Raw genomic sequence first — 19,383 nt, 5'->3', positions numbered from 1 at the left:
CTGAGGGACGCCACAATTAAGCTCCGTTTTTGAGGAGCAACTGTCCCCGAGCATCACCCTCTGGAATCTGCCTGAACAGGAACAGAACCACTGCAAGGCAGTGCCTCCAATTCCTAGCTCTCTCAGGCGTTCCAAGAGGATGTTGTGGTCTATTGTGTCAAATGCTGCTGAGATGTCTAATAGCACCAGCAGGGTCATGCTTCCTCTGTCGATGCTTAGACGAAGGTCATCAGTTAAGGCGACCATGGCAGTCTCCACCCCATATCCTGTCCTGAAGCCAGTTTGAAATGGATCTAGAAAATTGGCTTCATCCAAGATCACTTGGAGCTGAAGAGCGACAGCCCTCTCGATCACCTTACTCAAGAATGGCAGATGGGAAACAGGCCTATAATTTTTCATGTCCAGGGGGTCCAGGGAAGGTTTTTTCAGAAGTGGTCTAACAACCGCTTCCTTTAAGGCAGATGCAGAACCTTCCCTAAGAGATGCATTGATGACACGTCTAAGAAATGCCAACAAGGCATCACCCCCCTGGATGGCCAGCCATGATGGGCAGGAGTCGAGAGGGCATTTTTTTTGTAACAATCTTTCTTCCTATATGATGAGGTAACAAAATTTCAAATGTCTAGCCTCAGATATATAGTTGGTAGCGTGTTCAAAAACTCATCACTTAGGCCAAGCAGATTGATTATAACTCAATAAAATAAGTTTATTTTATAAACAAAACAGAATAACAGATTGTCAATAATAAAGAGTGAGAGTCTTCCTCACCTTTCCAAGGATCTTTTCCACGTCATCAGTACTCACAAGCTCAAATTGATCCAGTCTCATAAACAGATTGACTGGACACCTCGTGTTGATTTTGCCCCAGCATTGGCATCCAGATGGGCTCTTATCTGAGAGATTTTACCTGCAAAGTAGTTGTTAAATGCATCACAGCAGACTGTTGTCAGGTTAAGTAGAGGATTCTGAGTAGATGGCATCACCATTGGTTCCCTCACCACCCTAAACAGTTCTGCCGGACGAGACTTTGCAGATGCAATGCGAGCAGACGAGAAGGATCTCCTTGTTGCTTTTATTGCCTCTCTATAAAAGTAAAGAAATTTCTTATGACGAGTTCTGTCAGATAAGAGTTCAGTTTAGCGCCATTTGCGCTCTATTCGTTGTCCTACCCGCTATGTCTAGACAATCAAGTGTTTCCCAAGCTGCTGTGTGAGCAAACAGCTGGTCCTTCTGTGTTTCTTTTAGAGAGATTTTTTAATATGGAAAGGATGGGAAATGACTGTTGAAATAGCAGTAGCAATCTCTGAAGTGTAAGGACACTTGGATTATGGCTGCCTTTGTCCAGTCGACCACTAAACTGCACGAAAAGAGCCCATATGCAGTTGTGGTTGATGGCGGCAACCACATCTAGCTTCAGAGAAGATGGAGGTGTGTCTGGTTGCTCCTCACTTCCTTCTGTGGCTAGGAGTCCATTTGTAGTATACAGTTCTAGTGCTGTTTTTTCACATTAACTGCCATGATTTCATCCTAGGGTATCCCGGGGTTTGTAGTCCGTTTTGCTATAAATCTGTAATGTACATGAGCCCCAGAGAAGGGAGAGATGGAAAGCTGCCAGGAGGATCTCTCCCCAGCACCAGTAGCAGGGCCAAGGCATGACAGAGATGTCTTTGGCTGCTGTTCTCTTCCTTCTGTAGTGGAGCCCTGTAGCTTTTTCTTATGGCTTGTCACAAGCAGAGCTTGTCAAAAATAGTCATGTTGGCTGGGGATTTTGAGACATTGTCCAAAAAACCCTTCCTGTTTTGAAGCTCTGATCAAAAGACATAAACCTTCTGATGGAGATCTTTAGAAATTCATGATATTCTTCCTGTCCTGAGTTGTAGTAACGCAAAGCCACACAGGGGATAGATAGACTGGATACTTCTCAGGGGAGCTAATTTATCCGCAACCTTTATGTCAGGTTTTTCTCTGAGCCCAGGCAAAAACTTAATTGGGGTTACGTATGTGTCACACTGGCCTTTAGCTGTCCCCCTGTTTTTGCACAAGGATCTCTGCTCCCCTGCAGATAACACGCCTTTCACTTCTGCCAGGCCTTTTGCTGCTTCCCAGAATTGTGTAGGAGGAAGCCATTGGCAGTTGCTTGGCAACAAGGATTGGATTAATTCTTGGACTGCAGAACCACCTTGTTATAACTAGCATTTATGCAACCCCTTGGAGCAAACCTGCCAAACCTGTGACCCACCGAGCTAAATGCAACCACTTGCATCCTCCCTGCAGTCCTATGCATTGGATCCCCAGGTGCAAGGCAGCAACCTTCTTGCTCTTGCAATCCGGAACAGGCAGCAAAAATTGGAGGTTTATTGAGCTCCACCTGGGCTGCCATACATGACTGACAGGCTCAGTATGTCTTGGTGAGTCACAGTGCAAGCATTGTGCTCGATTTAGTACAGTGGGTTCTCCCCATTTCCTGAGGGTAGGGGCACAAGACCCCATAAAAGTGGAAAAGCTGCAAATAAACGGCTGCATTTTTTACCTGCGAAAACACCTATCTGGGACTTTGTAGGTCCTCCAGTGCAATTCTGTGGTCAACCTCCAACCAGACGTTGACTAAAGAAACATACTGGAGGACCTAGGAATCTCTAGATCTTCCATCATGACTCTATTGACAACCTCTTGCAGAATTGCACTAGAGGAGAGATTCCTAAAGAGAACATATTATTCATACCCATGAATAATCAAAGCCGCAAGAGTCAAAGCCACATATGTGGAGGGCTGACTGTACAGTGGGCCCTTGTTATCCGCTGAAATTTGGTTCCACCTCAAACCTCATACACATTAATAATAATAATAATAATAATAATAATAATAATAATAATAATTTATTTATATCCTGCCCAATCACATGGAATCCGGGAGGGTTACAACAATAGAGGAGTACAATATAATTCAATACATTGCATTGCATCCTACAAACCACCAGCATTCTGAGGAGAAAGTTGGCAGAATAGGTCTTCAGGTCCTTTGTTGCAAATGGCAGGTGACTATATCCAGTTCTTCCCACAAGTTGGCAGCTTAGATAGGTAGTCTAATAACCAGGTATTGTCTTGCCTAGGACAAACTGTGCAAAAGCATGTGGCAGCAGGCAATTCATTCCCATATGCAGGGTTCTATTTTTCATCATCTGTAATTCAGAAGACATGTTCTGTGTCATTTTAGGCAGTCATGATTTGTTGTTTGCCATGGCCTTTCACTAAATCAGTGGTGAGCAACTGTGGCAGGGAGGTAATTGCCAATTTCTCCCTAGATCTCCTTGTGGGCCACTCAACACAGTAAATCCATATACCTGTTTTCCTCTGCAGTCCCTATCAAAATGGCAGCAGGAAGGGATGTCAGATCACTTTGTGTTGATGTCGTGAGATGGACTGCAGAGGAAAACGGAGGTATTTCTGGGCAGTATAGATTGTGGGGGTGGAGTGAGAGTATTTTTGTTTATTTCCATGTCTTGGGAAGTTTCTGCAGGATTTGGGGGCAAAAAAAAAAAAAGCCTGAAACAAGGAAATTAAAAAAAAAGGGGGGGGGGGGGTGAGTGGACTGATGGAGACTGCAGGGTCCAAAAAAGTGGGGCTCTGGGGCTGCTTGTTGCCCACAGGCTGCACTCTGTTTACCTCTGTACTAAGTGTGTAGGATAGAAAGTGCAGGCCAAAGCTGCAAGATCTGTGATCCTCAAGATGTTGTTGGGCTCCAGTGCCCATCAATTCAAGCCACACTCAGTGTGGTAAAGGATGATTGGAGCAGTTGTTGTCAGATCTGAACCTACAGGTTCGCCACCTATGTTATAGTGAATGAAAAGTGTGGCAACATTGGATGAAGCAGCAACAACACTTTGGGAAGGACCTGTCATGCCTAGACTTCCCTCTTTTCCCCCCAGGGACATCCCAGATGAAGTCCAGAGCATCCGTGAGTTCACTACCGAGTTAATAGTTGAATCCGTGGTGCGATGTCTCCGTGTCATCAGTCCTTCCGTGGGGGCAGGCCTCAGCCACATCCTGCCTCCGGGCATGTCAGCTCGCTTCCGTATTGGCATGAGCCTGGCACAAGCCTGCCAAGTGAGTACAACAAAGTTCCAGGCCACGATGCACTGAATAAGGTGGGCTCTTGTCTCTGAAAGTTCATCCTTTAAGATGGTAATTTGGAGGTCAGCAACTGGGCTCCAGGACAACCAACCTCCTTGGTGCCTTCTTAGATCCCCTGCTCATTCCATACTAAAATCTCCTACCTGCAGCCAGCTCAATCCATTCCTTTCTCTTACCCTGAGAAACATGTTATCTTCATGTTATCTCTCCCAAATAAACAAGTGGTAGATATTTCTTTCTTGTTGCCCACTCTTTATGAATGGCTGTCATTCACCAGTCCGGGGGGGGGGGTCATTTAAGATTTACCTAGTGTAGCATGTAGTACCTATTTTTTGTAAATTTGTATTATAGAATATAATAAAAATAGCAATTCTCCTTGGAGCATGAAAATGGTTTTCTTAGAATCCAGCTAGAATTGGTTGGGAGAAGTTAGTCAGCTTTATGTTGGAGGTCCATACTCTTTATGTTCTTGATGACTGTTTGCTTTCTTTGTTATTGTTCAGGCTGTAGACATTGTACAATTATGGATTTTCTTGCAAGTTTCAAAAAGGAGGACAATTCCCTAAATAGGGGGAAAAAAGACAATATAAAGCTAAAAGTTATGCTTGTAGCTATACTCCACAAACCAAAGAAATTTGGGAACAAATTCTAAAAATGTACTCACATTTTGAGTTGGGGGGAAGGCAGAATTGGTCTATATTCTCAATTTCCTTGCTGAGGGAAGGGGTTATGGCTTCAACCATAACTTTCTGCTATAAATTCAAGGAGCCGTATTTCTCTTTGGGGAATTGTAGATCAGAACGAGGGACTATGTAGACCTCTAGATGTTGTTGGACTTTAACACCCACCAGTGGCAGTGCCCAGCTCAGTGTAATGGTGAATTCACTCCGGATTTTGGATAGCATCAGAAGATACAGTACAACCTCCATATCTATGGGTCTGGTAATGGCAGTTTCATCTAGCTGTGTCTGGAAAAAAATGGTCTCTCAAGGCATCTGGAGGTCTTCCAGCCTGACTGGTCAATTTTACTGGAAATATAGTGTCTGCCATTATCCATGCCGCATGATGGGGTGAGTGCCTGCCAACCTAGCAGTTCAACCTAGTCCCAGCTTTTGCCAACCTAGCAGTTCAAAAGCATGCAAATGCAAGTAGATAAATAGTTACCACTCCAGTGGGAAGGTAAACAGTGTTCTGTGCAATCATGTTGGCCACACAATCACAGAGTAGTCTCTGACAACGCTGGCTCTTTGGCTTAGTAACGGAGATGAGCACTGCCCCCTATGAGTGGACACGACTTGACCATCTTGTCAATGGGGAATACCTTTATACCTTATTATCCATGATCTACACTAACCACAGTAAGTCTGGGAACATATCCTCCAGTGATCAGGGGTTTGTACTGGAGAATTCAGCACCTTTAAATTTTAGACTGAAGTCACTGCCCAGCTGAGCATAGGAACCACCAGCTGCTACTGACTCCCATTAGCCTTAGCTAGCACAGGAATGCCAAGAATCACAGTGTTGAGGCCACATGTTGTCTATCCCTGGTTTAGGTGTTCAGTCATCTCTTCAAATTGAGGGCTAAGGAGCCTCATCCTTCACTTTGGCTGTCATGCTACTCTACCTCAGTTTTTGAGCTCCCACCATATTTTCCATCATCCAGGACTTAGGCTATCAAGGAGAGGTTGGCTACCAGACCTTCCTGTATAGCAGCGAGCCTGAAATCCGACGCCTTCTCCTCTTCCTGGTAGAGAAACTCCCACGGGATGCCTCGGAGGATGCTGACCAGCCTGTGGGTATGGAGGTCACTGGCCGGAAAGAGATTTAAGGCACCAGGAGGGCTGGGTCTTGTGCTGCAAGGGTCTCTCTAAACTGCTTTGTCTTTGCAGGCAAGTCGACCACACTTCATAAAGCCATTGCTGCTGCCATAAAGGAACAGCTGGCCATCCCTTGGGTGCCCCCAGCCTGCCGTACTCGCCGTCTACAACTTTTACAGGTGTGTTTCCTTATGCTCTGATCAAGCTAATCAGTACGTGACTTATAAACAATCTTATTAAGAACATGAATTGAAAACATTAAATTAAATCATTAATTTAAGAGGCCATTAATAAATAGTAATAATGATAAAAATGCAAGTGAACTAACAAAAAAGCCATCTGTGATGAACAGGTAACACTCAAAGGTTTGAATAAAGATCTTCACCTGCTGGCAGAAATAGAGCAGAGAAGGAGCAACCCTGGTCTCCCATGGAAGGGAATTCCATAGTCTGGGAGCAACTGCTACAAAGACTGTCTTTAATGTCCTTGCCAGATGTGCCTATGATGGGTGGGACCAAGAGAAAGCTCCTCTCCCACATGATCCTAAAACCTTGGTATAAGGAGATATTTGTTTTTCAGATATTCTGGACTTAAGACATATCAATAAGCAAAATCAGGTGCTGAATTTTATTTTTGAGGATCTTAAAGCTGCCCCCAAGAAGAAAAATGTTTTAGTTCTCTCACATTGTAGGAATAATGCATGTGGGGAAGAATTTCCAAAAGGTTCTGGAAGATATTCATTCTCAGGATTGGGAACTCGTAGCTTTCCAGATGTTGTTGGTTTCTTAGGTCCTATCATCTCTCATCATTGGCTACACAAGTTAGCACCAGTGGATGTTGCATTACAAGTTCTGTCTGTTACATTTAGACCTTGGTCTGCTCAGTTCCCTGAGGAGTTTTTTCCAATCATTTGTCTTTCTAATGAAATCTGCAGAAACCCAGGCAGTAAGTTCTGAACAAAATATGTGGTTGAATGGAGGTCAGGCAAATTAATAAACATTGAGATACATATTTTAAGGGAGAAGGTCAAGATATTTGATTGTATTGTTATTTTAATATTGTGAAGCTGCTCTGAGTCCCATTCTGGGGGGAAAGCAGGATACAAATAATAATAATAATTAGTAGTAGTAGTAGTATTCCTGAGTATGCACACTCTCCAAGGGATAATTTCTTCTGCTCTAGGCTCTTTCCATGCTGCTGTTCTCCAGTTGTTGTGTTTTATATTTCTCCTTTCAGCCCTAAGTCTTCAGTTTATTTCTTACAGACCCCATTTCCCCCTATGGTATCCTTTGGATCATTTCTTTTTCAATTAACACTAATGGGGTGAATATATTTTTCAGACTTTCTTTTCTCTCCTCCCTTCTTGCTAGGGTTCATGCCTATTGAAGCGATTCCAGGCTCAACCTTTGGTCCTTCCTCGGGAGTCAGATCCCATTCTTGGGAGAGTATCCCAAGGTGAGTTCTGTTGTCAAGACTTGGGAAAAAGGCATACAAGAGAAGATACTAAATGGCTCTTGGGATGGATTTTACTGCTTAGTTCTCGGCAAAACGTGGGAAAGTTGTTTTGGACAGTCTACATGTTATCCTTGGAGATGCAGTTCAAAACAAGTGGCTTTTCCAAGCTCCAGTTTTGTGTATCTTATGAACTTCCTGCATCAAGGGTGGAGACATCTGCATAGTCAGTGTGGTGACAGTTTGTCATACACGTATATTCAGGTTGAGTCTCCCTTACCTGAAATACTTCAGACCAGAAGTGTTTTGGGTTTTGGATTTTTAAAGATTTTGTAATATACATAATGAGTACTCTTTACTCCAAGTATTCTTGGAGATGGGACCCAAATCTAAACATGAAATTCATTTATGTTTTGTATACACCTTATACACATAGCAGTAGCAGTAGCAATAGAAAGTACATTTCTATACTGCTTATCAGTGAACTAGCACTCTCTAAGCGGTTTACAATGTGTAAGCCAATTGCTCCCAACAAGCTGAGTACTCATTTTACCAGCCTACGAAAGGATGGCAGGCTGAGTGGACCTTGGAGCCCTCCTCTAAGATTGAACTTACAATGTGGCTGCAGTACCAGCATTTAACCACTGTGCCACCAGGACTCCTTAACCTGGAGGTCATTTTATATATAATATTTTTAATAATTTTGTGCATGAAACAAAATTTGTGTAGACTGAACCATCAGAAAGCAAAGGTGTCGCTTTCTCAACCATTCATTTGAACAGTTTTGGATTTTAGAATATTTTGGATTTGGGAATTCCAAATAAGGGAGATCTGTATGGGGGTCTACAAAAATGTCAGGACTGGGTCCTAACTCATGAGGCATACTTTACTCTATCAAACTGATATTATGGAAACTACAATAGAAGAAGTGCTGGAGTACACAAGGGAAGACTGTGTAATTTTGCAGTTGCTCAGAATTTTGTCAAATTGTCCAACATATCCTTTCATACAGATTCTTGAAAATATATTTTGCTGTAGGCATTACACAAGATAGACTTATGCAATGCCTACAGAAATAACATGATTATATGTTTGATAGTCTTTGTTCAGAGAATCAGCATATGAGACCAGTACTCAGGAAGTGAGATTTCTTTGCTTGGCCAGATCTTTGGCTTTTGACTAGTAGGGATATGAATCTTGTAAATAAGAATGAATCATTGCAAATATTTCCTGCCCCACCCACCGTTTGCTCAAGTTATGAGTGTTTTTACTCACTTTTTTGTGATTTTCACATTGACTTTTTGTGAAAACCCAGGAGAAAGGGAATTGTACCAAAAGACCAGGTTTTTGTATCAGAAAGCCCTGAAGTGTTGTTGTTGTTTATTTGTATACCACCATAAATTTACATGGTGTTTTATAGGTACAATCAAATCAAAACATTAAATCCTGCCAGAGGCATACAGTCTAAGGAATAATAAAATATAAAACTATACAGTAATTATAACAAATTATGCAGGTAAAGTATATTACTATAAAAGCAACTAATACATATAATCAAATATAGAATTATAAAGATAATATTAAAATAAAGTTACAAATTTTTAGAAAACAAGAAAGTTTTTAATTCAGTTTTTAAACTAACGAAAGAAGAGGCAGTCCACAGATATTCAGGAAGGCAGTTCCAGGAATACTGTGTAGCGAGTGAAAAAGGACGAAGACGAACCAAGGAAGAGGAAACCTTTGGCTGAGTAAGAAACCCAGAACTCCTGGAATGTAGATCTTGAACAGGCTGCTAGAAAGAAATAAGAGCTGAAAGATAAGGGACGGGTAAGGTTTTAAACGTTAAAAGAAGAAGCTTATACAGAATCCTAAAAGAAATGGGTAGCCAGTGAAGAAATACCAGAAGTGGGCAACATGATCAAAACAAGGAGCTAAAAAGAATCTTAGCAGCAGAATGTTGAATGGAAACCAGAGGACTAAGGTGAGACAATGGGAGCCCTGTCAAAAGAAGATTGCAATAATCTAGGCGGGAAATAAGCATGAACTAATGTCTTACCAAGGGAAGCAGAAAGAAAAGGCCTAATTTTGGCAATGTTATAAAGATAAATTGACATGACTTTGCTACAGCCTGAATCTGGGGAGCAAAGAACAAAGAAGAGTCAAAAATAAAGGCAAGGCTACATGCTTCCTTCACAGGATGAATGGGAACATTATTAACCATGATAGAGAATGTATAACAAATCTTGCACCAGGTAACTGTTATCTCAAAAGGGTGCCACTATATCAAGGTATCTTTTTTGTCAAGGATCATTAAAAACTGCAAGTATCTTTGCTATTTCCTATTGCACACCTCTTTTCCTGTGTTTGTGCATGTGTATACACACAATATCCTTGTCATGAATCTAAGCCTTTTTCTTCCTCCTCCCTCCTCCTCAATCTCTTTTTAAAAAATTAATGAAATTTATTAAATTTTAAAAGTAATGTTAATATGCTTGGCCTGAGCCCCAGCCTGCCAAACAGAGAACACACTAGAAAGAGACCTTTTTATTACTTTCCCAGTAAGATATTATTAGGGTATAGCAGCTACTGAAAGGATTTCTTTTGTGGCTGCATTTGGACATGGCTGGTACTGCTAACAGTGTTTTCTTGACTGAACTTGTTTAATCACAGTTTGTGAATATGTGTGCATGTGTGAAAAGCAAAGAAATGTAATCCTTGTTTACAGGGTCTGTTTTGCATGGTTGTATGCTTTGGTTGCTTTTGGCGTGTCCAAAGGAGGGTGACTAAAATGGTGAAGGGTCTGGAAACCATGTCCTATAAGGAACGACTTAAGGAGCTAGGGATGTTTAGCCTGGAGAAGAGAAGGTTAAGAGGTGATATGATAGCCCTGTTTCAATAGTTGAAGGGGTGCCATATTGAGGAGGGAACAAGCTTGTTTTCTGCTGCTCCAGAGACTAGGACCCGAAGCAATGGATGCAAGCTCCAGGAAAAGAGATTTCACCTCAACTTTAGGAGGAACTTCCTGACAGTAAGGGCTGTTTGACTGTGGAACACACTCCCTCAGAGAGTGGTGGAGTCTCCTTCCTTGAAGGTCTTTAAACAGAGGCTGGATGGACATCTGTCAGGGATGCTTTGATGGAGGGCTTCTGCATGGCAAGGGGTTGGACTGGATGGCCCTTGTGGTCTCTTCCAACTCTACAATTCTATGATTCTATGATTTTCTCGCCATTGAAAAATATTTCTCCTGGAACATCCAGTCTGAGGTGATGCCAGTTTATTGGGGAATAATTCCCACTGAAGTCAGGACAGAGCAGAAATTTTAAACCTCCATTTGTTTATAGTTGGTGGTGAAAGCTGCTCCCCAACCCTTGGGCTGTGTGATCACCCCAAGTTATGCTGAAGTTGGTGAGGCTAGGGTTACACCTTTTGTGTTGACACAACTGTTTTCTTCCTCTTTTCCCTAGAGAGGAAAGAGTTCTTTGACAAGTTCCTGCCCCCTGTGTCTGCCCAGCTGTCCCGACCAACATCCTTGGTGCCATCCCTTTTGGAGCTCAATATGGCTGAACTAAGCACAGCTCAAGAGTGGGAGAATGAGTGGAAGAGCCAGGGTCTTGGATCACGCATGACGCCAGAGGTGGGATATGACAGACTGAAGTGAATCTGGTTATCTTGACTCAGCAGCTGGTAGTGTACAGTAATGTAGGGATTAACACAGAAATGAAAACGTTCATCATGGCAATCCCTATAACCATGCCCCCAGGTACCCTCAGCTGTGTAGAACCACATTGGTTTATGCATATGTGTGTGTTACAGACATGTAGAGATGTGCACATAGACATACACTTTACATTACAAAAGGGATGACACACAACAATATTATTTAGACACATGGTCGTGCCAGTCTAGATTATCAGCATGCAAAGGGATCTTGTAGCACCTTTGAGAATAATTAATTGAAAGAATTTGTAGCAGAAGGTTTCGTAGACTTGGTTACATCTCAGGAAGAAGACCAAGTCTATGGAAACTTATGCAGCAACTTTTTCCAATCAGTCTCAAGAGTACTACAAGATTCTTTTCATAACGAGGTTATTGTTGTTGGGACAACCCATGCCCTGCCAACCCTAGCTACTGCAGTGATTATATTTTAACAATGGAGATTAGCGCATCGCCTTTTATTCCTGTGCTAGGCACAGGATGTAAACGCACAAGAATGGATTCTATCCCTTTCTTTAAAAGGTCCAGGAAAAGCCCGGATTGGGTATGGGATGTGTACTGCCCAGGGACAGAGCTATGCAATAGAATTTGTCCCTGTGCATTTACATCTTGCACCTAATGTGGGAATAAAAGCTAATGTGCTAATCTGCTTAGAGGAAATGCAAGGAAGTGGAAGCCCAAGGAATGTGCTAATGATGTCACCATTCCTACCAATCAAAATATCCCAGTACTTTCACCCTGCAATCTTGGTGGCTCCAGTGTAGTACTGGCAGTATAATGGTGACATCTGACAATTACAGTGACACTCATCTGCACCCTCACCAATTTTTCCAACTGCTATATAAGTATCCCCCCCCCCCCCCCAGATTTAAAGGAATGGGTGGGTGGATATTTGAAGGACTGAAGCCGGAAGAAATGCACTTGTGTGAGAACATCTAATGAGTTCAGCTATGATATTTTGAACCAGGTACTGTAGCTCCATCTCATAACAGCAATAGCATTTACTTTTCTATACCATTTTATACTACTAAGCACTCTCTAAGCGGTTTATAATGTTTTAGCCAATGGTCCTCAACAAGCTGGGTACTCATTTTACTGACTTACGAAAGGATGTAAGGCTGAATCAACATGGAGCCCTGCAGGATCAAACTCACAATGTTTTTGCTGCAATACCAGCATTTAACCACTGTGCTACACTGGCTGTAGTACTTGAAATACTGGGTTCAGTCTTTGCATCAAACATCAGGCTCCATAACATGGATTCCTTTCTTCTATCATGGGACTCCCCCAAGCTCAATCTCCTGGCATGTGGGATGTGCTGAGAATTGTTACTAGAGAAATCAAGTTACCTTCTCTGTAGAACAGAAAGTGTGGGGGTTCTGCTTCCTGTCTGTTCTTGTAAGCAGCTGTCTTGAACTTTTTTTGAGGAGAAATGGAATATAATTGTTTGAAAACTAAATAATCCAGTTAGACTGTGCAAAATTAAGGTGCCCTTCCTGTCCTGTCCCCCCCCCAAAAAAAAATTCTAGTCCTGCATGTTCTGCAGCTCCTGAAAACTAAAGCCTCTGCTTTGCCTTTTTGTTTCAGATTATTGTGTAATGTTTTAGTGTAGAGAAGCACTCCCTCCAGCTAGTAATAATGGAGTATGGGCCATGGACTTTTAGACAGGAAAAATGCTAATGGCTGAAGGGCGGTGCAGGAGGTTTTCTCCAAACAGAAAACAATCCTCTCCTCTCCCCACATTTTTTTCTTTTCTGTGAGCCTCTTAGCAAGCCCTCACAGGATATTTAGGATGCCTGGCTAGATTCCTGGATTTTCTAAGTGATCAAAAATGGTCCCATCTACTCCATTTCCAATCTTACTTGATTTCCTAAGTATCAGTGAGATGTAATCAGATCTGTGTCATCTTGTCCCAGTTTGGCAAGTCGCTCTTTCCAGGAATCAGTGCTTACTCTTCTTCTATTTTACCAGTCTACAATGTGATACCATCACCCTCTCCTCCTTTTCTTTTCACTCAGGAATATCGCCAGTGGAAGCATCAGCGGTTGCAGCGTCGGCTCCTGGACCAGCTCCGGCAAACAGTGCCTCGGGTTGGTCCTGCCCATCTGGGAACAACATCCGGTGACCTGATTCAGCTCCTGGGTACTTTTGGCACAGGCCATGAGCATGCTGGGGCTCTGGCGAAAGGGTCTCGCTTCACCCACTCCCAGCACTTGGCCTACAAGCAGGTATGAAGAAGCATGAAAGAGCACATGCGGTTTTGAACTGAGCTGGAGGAGCAGGCTTTAAAAGAAAGACTATGAATTTACTCTGGCTCTGAAGTGATTCTGGGTGTGCATCAGTCACCAGCTGGTTAGAAGCAGCTTAAAGAGCAGGTGCTGGGGGGAAGAGGTCAGAGTCGACATTGACCCTCTGTTTGGTTTGGTTTCCCAACAGGAAGCAGAAACCCCAGTGCAGGTGCAAACGTTGCCTATCTCCCGGTCATCAGAACAGGTAAAACAACAAGATGCTGGTGGCATGTTGGAGTAGAAAACCATTTCTTTTTGGTCTCTTTCATACAAGAACATAGACGTCAAAGACATAGCCGTATTAGTCTGGAAAATCAGTATGCAAAAGGAAAGAGGATTTTGATTAATAACAGGACAGGTTCTGCCCAGTCTGCCTTTTGAGGTAACTGAATAATAATGCCTATCCATTCACATAGGGCCCATTCATACTAGTGTATTTACTTATTTAAATCAATGTTATCCTGTCCCTCAGTGAAAAAGGCTGCAACTTACATATAAGTTGTAGTGGTGGTAATGATGGTGGTGTGCATTTAAGTCATTTCTGACTTATGGCAACCCTAAGAAAAAGGCAATATAAGGCAATATATATACAGCCCACGCCCATAAGATTGCACCCTAAAAAGATGTCACACAAAAGGAAAAAGGGATAGGGCAGAAAAAAGAATACAATAGGCATTCCCAGCAGCAGCATTGGTGGCATGGCTCTGTTTTGTATCTCATTTATGTCTGTTGAAACCTTTTGGGGTGGTTATTAATGGTGCCATTTTGAATATATTCAGTATACTGTAACCAGATGTGTTTCATATCCATATTTTAGTACAGGTATTTCTTGAGTAGCTTTCTCTTCTGCCTTGGACCTGAGTATGATTCTAGTGCAGAATATAAGAACTGCTAGTGAATTCAGAAAATGGAAGGGGGTTCCACTGCCCAAAAATCAAGCTAGCACCTCTCATCATTACAGGTAACCTAAAATAGCTGGAATAGGAGGAAGAAAGTTTGCACTAAGTGCTTAGAAACAAACTTCCAACAGTTGTTAATAGCAAACTCCAGAAAATACATTGCAGTAATACCTTTATTAGATCAACCAAAAGGCACAAATATATATTGTGCAAGATTTTGAAGCTTGCAGGCATGGATGTTAAAAGTCAAAATGTGACAATGGAGGGTCACAGAACTGTATCTTTCCTGAGATGTTAAAGCTGAATTTAAGATGATAGTGGAGGGAGGTCTGATGCAGGTAAAGGCCACACTTGCTGGCCATGTGGCATTTGGGACAGAGAAGCAAGACAAGCCAATAAACTCTTTTTCTCCATCATGAGAAACAAAGGCGGTTCCTTTGAAATGTAGCACATATCTGTCCTGTGTAAAGCTACAAGCACCTTTGTAGGCATAATACAGTGAGTCCCTTGAGAAGCCTTATAGTGACATATATGGAGACAAATTTAGGTGCTGTAAAAGGTAAAGTGTGCCAATGATAGCCAATTTCAAATTATTTTACCTTAGCTAGATGTGAAAACCTCAGAGAGTGAATCCAGAGAGACAGCTGATAGGCACTTACATAGATTCATAGCCTGCCTTATTCCAGAGGCTGTGAGCAGGTAAGGAACAAAAGAGTGAAGCCTTGAGCAAAAGTGAATAAATGTCACCTTTTTAAAAAAAATTATTACTCTTATATCTGTTATATACATATAACATACACATGGACACATTCACAAACATTTACAGGACTCCTACAAGACAAACTAACTAATAAAAAAGGAAAATTAACCATCAGATGTGTTTCTTGTTTGCTATCTTCTTTCATTTTCTTAAAATTTCCCCTTCTCTTTCTATACTTTTATCCATGTTCTCACTTTCCTTCTTCCCTCTTCTCCTTTCTTCCCTCTTTTGTTTCTTTTCTCTCTAACTTTTCTTTTCCTAAATTCCCTCCATCTCCTATAAACCCTATTTTTCATTTTAACTTACTTACTCTTGCCTTCTACAGCTTTCCCTTAAATTTCTTCCTTTCTTCTTCTTACCCACTTATTTCATCTTTACATAATCTTTAAACTTACTTAACTAAGGAAAACAACAACAAAAACCCATTCCAAATCTTGGCTCAGTGCCTAATATTTTACAGTTACACATTTAATTTAGCTAAGGCAATTCTAACTTCCTATCTTACAGTCTTGGTTCTTATTGAGTATTCATATTGTCCTTTGCTTTGTGGGTACGCTGAATCCTTAGCTACACATTTTATTTTAAAGTACCTATGGTATATGATATTTGTCAAGTTACACTGCTGTTTTCTTTTACTTGTTCTATCCTATAACACTATTTTGCACCAATTATTTTTGAAACCTTCTGTTGCTATAGGTCCCCCCATTTTTTGGACAAATATATTATTATGCATTCCCAGTCTTTTTTAAATTCCTCCAGAATTCCATTGGATAATACTCTTGTCAGTTTGTCCATCTTGGCTAAATTATATATCCTCCTGATTCATTCTTTAACCTCTGGGACCTTAAGATATCACTAAGAAAACCCATGGCCTCTGCTGACTTAGCCTTGAGAGCCCAAACAGACAATTATGAAACACTTATGAAAAGAGTCCAAGACTGAACTGTGAGTTGCCAGGAAGAGGTAATTACAGAACTTGGCAGGGGGTGGCTGCTGCTGAAAATCTATTTCTTGTTTCCTTGCTGTCTGAAGCTGATAACAAGAGAATACTGTATTGTTAAGAGAGCATCTACTGCGGATCCAAAATTGTAATAGGGTATATGTGAAGTGTCTGTCTTTGGTCTAGGGGTGGGAGATGTTTGGTCCTCTGGATATTCTTTCCACAACCCTCTCAATGCTAATTGTGATGACTGGGGCCTTTAGGCGTTGAGGTCCAACACATCAGGAGCACCAAAGGCTTCCCACTCTTGCTCTAGTCTAGCCTGAAGAACACTGAGCCTAAGGTGTGTCAAGGATTTTTATAAGTAGCCCCATGAACTGTGCTCAGAAGAGAAAAGTAAGGGAATGAAAGTGTTGGAGATCTGTTGCAACATGTTCTTAGCATGTGATTAATAGGAAGAGAGATGAAAAAGCCAGGGCAAGAAAAAGCTTTTTGGGCTGAAACTTGTATTTTGTTTGTAGTTAAGGGCATCACTTTAGAACAGAAGAAAGGAAGTTGGCCTGGGAATGGAGACCTTGCCCATCAAAATCTATTGAGGGCTAAGGATACACCACTGGGTATTGCTGGTAATATTCCCTTCATTCTTAAATATTTCTTGCCAAGATGCCCTCTTTAAAATTATGAGGTTTATTTGGAACTGGTTGCTGATAAAATAATTATTTCATATTTGCAACAAGGCAAGTGCCCCTGTGTTGAAAACATAAATATACCTCCCTAGCCAACAGTTCACCTCACATTAAAGAAGAAGTATAATTCAGTTGCCAGAAATGCTGCTCTAGCCTGTAGTGCCTGGTGGTGTCCTGTGCATCTAAACATCCTCTTTAAAATAAATAACGAATCCTAGCAAACTGCAGAAACTAGTTTCCAAAATTCATCTTTTTCCCTGTGAATCTGTTTAACATCAACTCCTGTTGAAGATAAAAATATTTGCATACTGTGGAATTTCTGAAGAAAAAAATCTAGATACAATCCTCCCTTTCCATCCTTCCTTCCCCCTGCTCCACAAATGACTGCTGACTCTTGAGAAACTCCTCCCTCATGTCCCTCCTTTTCTCTTTTCTCTTTCCAGGAGTTACGGGAACACCAGGCAGCAGAATTGGAAGCCTTAGAGAGTGAACTGGACCGCCTTGGGGGGCAAATTACAGAGCTTGAGAGTCAGATGTCTACACTGGGGCTGACCCTTACACAGGTGAGTACAAAATGATGATAGAAGCACTCCTGCTATCTGGACTGCCCATGCCATATTAGAGGGAAATTATCTCTCACCTTCTCTGAATGGTACTTTATATAATTTATAACCTGCTTTTCTTATTGTATGCCTTCAGTTCATTTTTTACTTATGGCAACCCTAACATAGACCTATCATGGGGTTTTCTTGGCAAGGTTTGCTCAGAAGATGGTTGTCCTTTCCTTCTCAGGCAGAGAGAGTTTGACTTGACCAAGTGGGTTTCCATGGCCAAGCAGGGATTTGATCCCTAATCTCCCAGAGTCCTAGTCCAGTACTCAAACCACTACCTCAAAGTTATGCCCTGCCTTGCCACCAGAATAGACCCTTGAGGCAACTGTAAGCAGCAGTGGTGCAGTTTGGGGAGAGGAATGGCTGACTGAAGGATTCTGGGGTCCTGATGTGATTTTATGAGGCTTGTGAAGGATGGCAAAGCAGGAGAAAGACAGCACTGAGCCAAAGAGCACAATCCACTGGAAGGTTCTAAAGGAAGCCCCTTTGAAACAAACAAGGACTATACACAGCACAGTCGTGTTCTTTGGGACCCCCTGTTGATTTCTGTGCAATTCGTGCAGGAGAATTTTTCCTGACAAAAAGTGTTGCCATGTTAACAAATGATGGCACCATTTGAACTTCCTCTTCATTTATCCTAATTGGGGTGTATATGTGTGTACATATGCATGTACCTAGTAATGTACATGCATGCATGCATCTATGTCTATCCATTTCTTACTCAGGTGGAAGGAGAGGTGCGACAGGGACAGTTAGGAGTAACGGAACAGGAACAGGTCCTGCGTGTGAAGGGACAGACTGTGGAGCTGTTACCAGATGCAGAGAACAACATGGCTAAGCTGCAGGTAAAATGGGCAGGAGAACAGGACTTGAAAGGGGAAGCCTTTTCTATTGACTGGTAATGGGGAATAACCAGGAATTTAACAAATGGATGAGGTAGGGTTTGGGATTTTTTTGCTGGTACAATTGCAGATTTCCTGATAGCAATTGGAAAGGCAATTTTAAAAACCATATACACTCCACCCTTGCCTTTCGCTGACTTTGCATACGCTACTTTGAGCATATGTGGTCCACAGGCGGCAAAGGGGGAGATGGTGCATGCTCCGCAGGAGCGCAACACCATAACAATTAATGAGACAAGCATAGGCGATTTTTCCCCATACGTGGGGGGATCCAGAACGGATCCCCAACATATGGAGAGGGCAGACTGTACATGGCTCATTGGTAAGAATCAAAATAGCAGGGAGGGAGGGAGGGAGGGAGGGAGGGATATATTGCAGTATGAGCAAAGGAGATTCTGACCATATAGAAGGGGAAGGAACACCATCCTGAAACTCAGTATGACCCATAATGAATTAGATACCACCACACTCCCATCCATCTGTTTAATATTTTCAGTATGGTTAGTTCAGAGCTTGGGAAACAGTGGTGGACTGCAGGTCTCAGAACCAGTGGCCTTTTGGCTGGAGCATTCCCAGAGTCCAAATAATAACAATAACAACAACTTTTCCTAATTCCAATCCTAGTATGGCCCAGAGAACTGGAGGTGCCTTGCTGATGTACAGGATATTCCCTCTTCTTTTTTCCATGCAATGTTGAATGGTAATATGTAGTGAACATCATGTAGGGAGAAAAAATACCAGCAAGAGAAGACAGCATGCTGGGGCTTTGGGTTTCAGCCTCTCTTTGTCCCTTTCAGGTGGTGGTTGAGAGCAGCGCCAAACGAGTCATCCAGCTGGCTGCCCAGTGGGAGAAGCACCGGGTGCCGCTGATCCAGGAATTTCGGGATCTCAAGGCCCTCCATGACTCCAAAGAGGTGACAATGAGCAAAAGAGTGTGAGCAGATACCCTTCCTTAAGGTGTGAAAGGCTTGACCTTTGTTCTTTGCCTTCCATTGCAGCTGGAGTCCTCTCAGCGCCTTTCAGAAATCAGGGAACTGCATGACCGGATCCGATCAGCTGCTGATGAGGCTAAGCACAAGGATGATCTCTACAAGCAGTTGGTTAGTGGTTTATATGGGTCTCACATTCATGCAAGACAAAGTTCAGCATGCACGAGGTAGTTACTAGGATGCAGGCTTTTTCCT

General features: G+C 42.2%; 1 protein-coding gene across 4 annotated transcripts in view; it reads left to right on the top strand.

Moving 5' to 3' along the window:
• CCDC22 (coiled-coil domain containing 22) overlaps positions 1–19,383 on the top strand; it is a 31,921-nt gene that overhangs the window by 8,061 nt on the left and 4,477 nt on the right. For 2 of the 4 annotated variants that reach the window (XM_042452411.1, XM_042452412.1), the window contains exons 3-13: positions 3,926–4,103; positions 5,794–5,926; positions 6,020–6,126; positions 7,318–7,402; positions 10,864–11,033; positions 13,132–13,341; positions 13,550–13,606; positions 17,130–17,249; positions 18,023–18,142; positions 18,997–19,113; positions 19,198–19,299. In XM_042452411.1, coding sequence (XP_042308345.1) covers positions 3,926–4,103; positions 5,794–5,926; positions 6,020–6,126; positions 7,318–7,402; positions 10,864–11,033; positions 13,132–13,341; positions 13,550–13,606; positions 17,130–17,249; positions 18,023–18,142; positions 18,997–19,113; positions 19,198–19,299 — 1,399 coding nt within the window. Of the gene's footprint in view, positions 1–3,925; positions 4,145–5,793; positions 5,927–6,019; positions 6,127–7,317; positions 7,403–10,863; positions 11,034–13,131; positions 13,342–13,549; positions 13,607–17,129; positions 17,250–18,022; positions 18,143–18,996; positions 19,114–19,197; positions 19,356–19,383 lie in introns of all 4 variants that reach the window. The other 2 variants (XR_006102212.1, XM_042452413.1) reach the window with 2 other exon arrangements.

The sequence above is a fragment of the Sceloporus undulatus genome, chromosome 2, assembly GCF_019175285.1.
Source record: "Sceloporus undulatus isolate JIND9_A2432 ecotype Alabama chromosome 2, SceUnd_v1.1, whole genome shotgun sequence".
Lineage (NCBI taxonomy): Eukaryota > Metazoa > Chordata > Lepidosauria > Squamata > Phrynosomatidae > Sceloporus > Sceloporus undulatus.
Note: the sequence above shows the minus strand (reverse complement) of the source record. Positions and strands in the feature narration are given on the sequence as shown.